Source organism: Ambystoma mexicanum, chromosome 10, assembly GCF_040938575.1.
Source record: "Ambystoma mexicanum isolate Mex_15411 chromosome 10, UKY_AmexF1_1, whole genome shotgun sequence".
Taxonomy (NCBI): Eukaryota; Metazoa; Chordata; class Amphibia; order Caudata; family Ambystomatidae; genus Ambystoma; species Ambystoma mexicanum.
The window spans coordinates 1,711,555,115-1,711,558,770 of NC_090932.1; the positions used below are offsets into that span (position 1 = coordinate 1,711,555,115).

The window sequence follows — 3,656 nt, forward strand, 5'->3', positions numbered from 1 at the left end:
GGGACGGAGGTGGCCTCTGTGCCAGGGACGAAGTGACAGCAGAATTCTTCATGGGGCTCAGCTGCATGCTATGGGACGGAGGTGGCCTCTGTGCCAGTGACGACGTGACAGCTGAATTCTTCATGGGGCTCAGCTGTATGCTCTGGGACGGAGGTAGCCGCTGGACCGGTGACGACGTGACAGCTGAATTCTTCATGGGGCTCAGCTGTATACTCTGGGACGGAGGTGGCCGTTGGACCAGTGACGACGTGACAGCTGAATTCTTCATGGGGCTCAGCTGTATGCTCTGGGAAGGAGGTGGCCGCTGGACCGGTGATGACGTGACAGCTGAATTCTTCATGGGGCTCAGCTGTATGCTCTGGGGCGGAGGTGGGCGCTGGATCGGTTATGACGTGACAGCTGAATTCTTCATGGGGCTCAGCTGTATACTCTGGGACAGAGTTGGCCATTGGACCGGTGACAACATGACAGCTGAATTCTTCATGGGGCTCAGCTGCATGCTATGGGACGGAGGTGGCCTCTGTGCCAGTGACGACGTGACAGCTGAATTCTTCATGGGGCTCAGCTCTATGCTATGGGACGGAGGTAGCCGCTGTACCGGTGACGACGTGACAGCTGAATTCTTCATGGGACTCAGCTGTATGCTCTGGGACGGAGGTGGCAGCTGGGCCAGTGACAATGGGACAGCTGAATTCTTCAGGGGGCTCAGCTGTATGCTCTGGGACTCAGTTGGCCGCTGGACCGGTGATGACGTGACAGCTGAATTCTTCATGGGGCTCAGCTGTATGGTCTGGGACGGAGGTGGCCGCTGGACCGGTGATGATGTGACAGCTGAATTCTTCATGGGGCTCAGCTGTATGCTCTGGGACGGAGGTGGCCGCTGGACCGGTGACGACATGACAGCAGAATTCTTCATGGGGCTCAGCTGTATGTTCTGGGACGGAGCAGGCCGCAGGACCGGTGACGACGTGACAGCTGAATTCTTCATGGGGCTCAGCTGTATGCTTTGGGACGGAGGTGGCCGCTGGACCGGTGATGACTTGAAAGCTGAATTCTTCATGGGGCTCAGCTGTATGCTCTGGGACGGAGGTGGCCGCTGGACCGGTGATGAAGTGACAGCTGAATTCTTCATGGGGCTCAGCTGTATGCTCTGGGACGGAGGTGGCCGCTGGACCGGTGACGACGTGACAGCTGAATTCTTCATGGGGCTCAGCTGTATGCTCTGGGACGGAGGTGGCCGCAGGACCGGTGACGATGTGACAGCTGAATTCTTCATGGGGCTCAGCTGTATGCTCTGGGACGGAGGTGGCCGCTGGACCGGTGATGACGTGACAGCTGAATTCTTCATGGGGCTCAGCTGTATGCTCTGGGACGGAGGTGGCCTCTGTACCAGAGACGACGTGACAGCTGAATTCTTCGTGGGGCTCAGCTGTATGCTCTGGGGCGGAGGTGGGCGCTGGACCGGTTACGACGTGACAGCTGAATTCTTCATGGGGCTCAGCTGTATACTCTGGGACGGAGTTGGCCGTTGGACCGGTGACGACATGACAGCTGAATTCTTCATGGGGCTCAGCTGCATGCTATGGGATGGAGGTGGCCTCTGTACCAGGGAGGACATGACAGCTGAATTCTTCATGGGGCTCAGCTCTATGCTATGGGACGGAGGTAGCCGCTGTACCATTGATGACGTGACAGCTGAATTCTTCATGGGGCTCAGCTGTATACTCTGGGACGGAGGTGGCAGCTGGACCAGTGACAACGGGACAGCTGAATTCTTCATGGGGCTCAGCTGTATGCTCTGGGACGGAGCAGGCCGCAGGACCGGTGACGACGTGACAGCTGAATTCTTCATGGGGCTCAGCTTTATGCTGTGGGACGGAGGTGGCCGCTGGACCGGTGGTGACGTGACAGCTGAATTCTTCATGGGGCTCAGCTGTATGCTCTGGGACGGAGGTGGCCGCTGGACCGGTGATGACGTGACAGCTGAATTCTTCATGGGGCTCAGCTGTATGCTCTGGGACGGAGGTGGCCGCTGGACCGGTGACGACGTGACAGCTGAATTCTTCATGAGGCTCAGCTGTATGCTCTGGGATGGAGGTGGCCACAGGACCGGTGACGATGTGACAGCTGAATTCTTCATGGGGCTCAGCTGTATGCTCTGGGACGGAGGTGGCCGCTGGACCGGTGATGACGTGACAGCTGAATTCTTCATGGGGCTCAGCTGTATGCTCTGGGACGGAGGTGGCCTCTGTACCAGAGACGACGTGACAGCTGAATTCTTCATGGGGCTCAGCTGTATGCTCTGGGGCGGAGGTGGGCGCTGGACCGGTTACGACGTGACAGCTGAATTCTTCATGGGGCTCAGCTGTATACTCTGGGACGGAGTTGGCCGTTGGACCGGTGACAACATGACAGCTGAATTCTTCATGGGGCTCAGCTGCATGCTATGGGACGGAGGTGGCCTCTGTGCCAGTGACGACGTGACAGCTGAATTCTTCATGGGGCTCAGCTGTATGCTCTGGGACGGAGGTGGCCGCTGGACCGGTGACGACTTGACAGCTGAATTCTTCATGGGGCTCAGCTGTATGCTCTGGGACGGAGGTGGCCGCAGGACCGGTGACGATGTGACAGCTGAATTCTTCATGGGGCTCAGCTGCATGCTCGGGGACGGAGGTGGCCGCTGGACCGGTGATGACGTGACAGCTGGATTCTTCATGGGGCTCAGCTGTATGCTCTGGGACGGAGGTGGCCTCTGTACCAGAGACGAGGTGACAGCTGAATTCTTCATGGGGCTCAGCTGTAAGCTCTGGGGCGGAGGTGGGCGCTGGACCGGTTACGACGTGACAGCTGAATTCTTCATGGGGCTCAGCTGTATACTCTGGGACGGAGTTGGCCGTTGGACCGGTGACGACATGACAGCTGAATTCTTCATGGGGCTCAGCTGCATGCTATGGGATGGAGGTGGCCTCTGTACCAGGGAGGACGTGACAGCTGAATTCTTCATGGGGCTCAGCTCTATGCTATGGGACAGAGGTAGCCGCTGTACCAGCGACGACGTGACAGCGGAATTCTTCATGGGGCTCAGCTGTATGCTCTGGGACGGAGGTGGCAGCTGGACCAGTGACAACGGGACAGCTGAATTCTTCATGGGGCTCAGCTGTATGCTCTGGGACTTAGTTGGCCGCTGGACCGGTGATGACGTGACAGCTGAATTCTTCATGGGGCTCAGGTGTATGCTGTGGGACGGAGGTGGCCGCTGGACCGGTGATGACGTGACAGCTGAATTCTTCATGGGGCTCAGCTGTATGCTCTGGGGCGGAGGTGGCCGCTGGACCGGTGACGACGTGACAGCTGAATTCTTCATGGGGCTCAGCTGCATGCTATGGGACGGAGGTGGCCTCTGTACCAGGTGGACATGACAGCTGAATTCTTCATGGGGCTCAGCTGCATGCTATGGGACGGAGGTGGCCTCTGTGCCAGGGACGAAGTGACAGCAGAATTCTTCATGGGGCTCAGCTGCATGCTATGGGACGGAGGTGGCCTCTGTGCCAGTGACGACGTGACAGCTGAATTCTTCATGGGGCTCAGCTGTATGCTCTGGGACGGAGGTAGCCGCTGGACCGGTGACGACGTGACAGCTGAATTCTTCATGGGGC

At 58.3% G+C, this 3,656-nt stretch overlaps 1 protein-coding gene across 1 annotated transcript; it reads right to left on the reverse strand.

Moving 5' to 3' along the window:
• Positions 1–385: 385 nt before the first annotated feature.
• On the reverse strand, positions 386–1,060 carry LOC138493114 (putative uncharacterized protein DDB_G0290521). The gene has a single exon (XM_069620324.1). It carries the CDS (start codon positions 1,058–1,060, stop codon positions 386–388), a length of 675 nt encoding a protein of 224 aa, XP_069476425.1.
• Between the last annotated feature and the right edge of the window lie 2,596 nt (positions 1,061–3,656).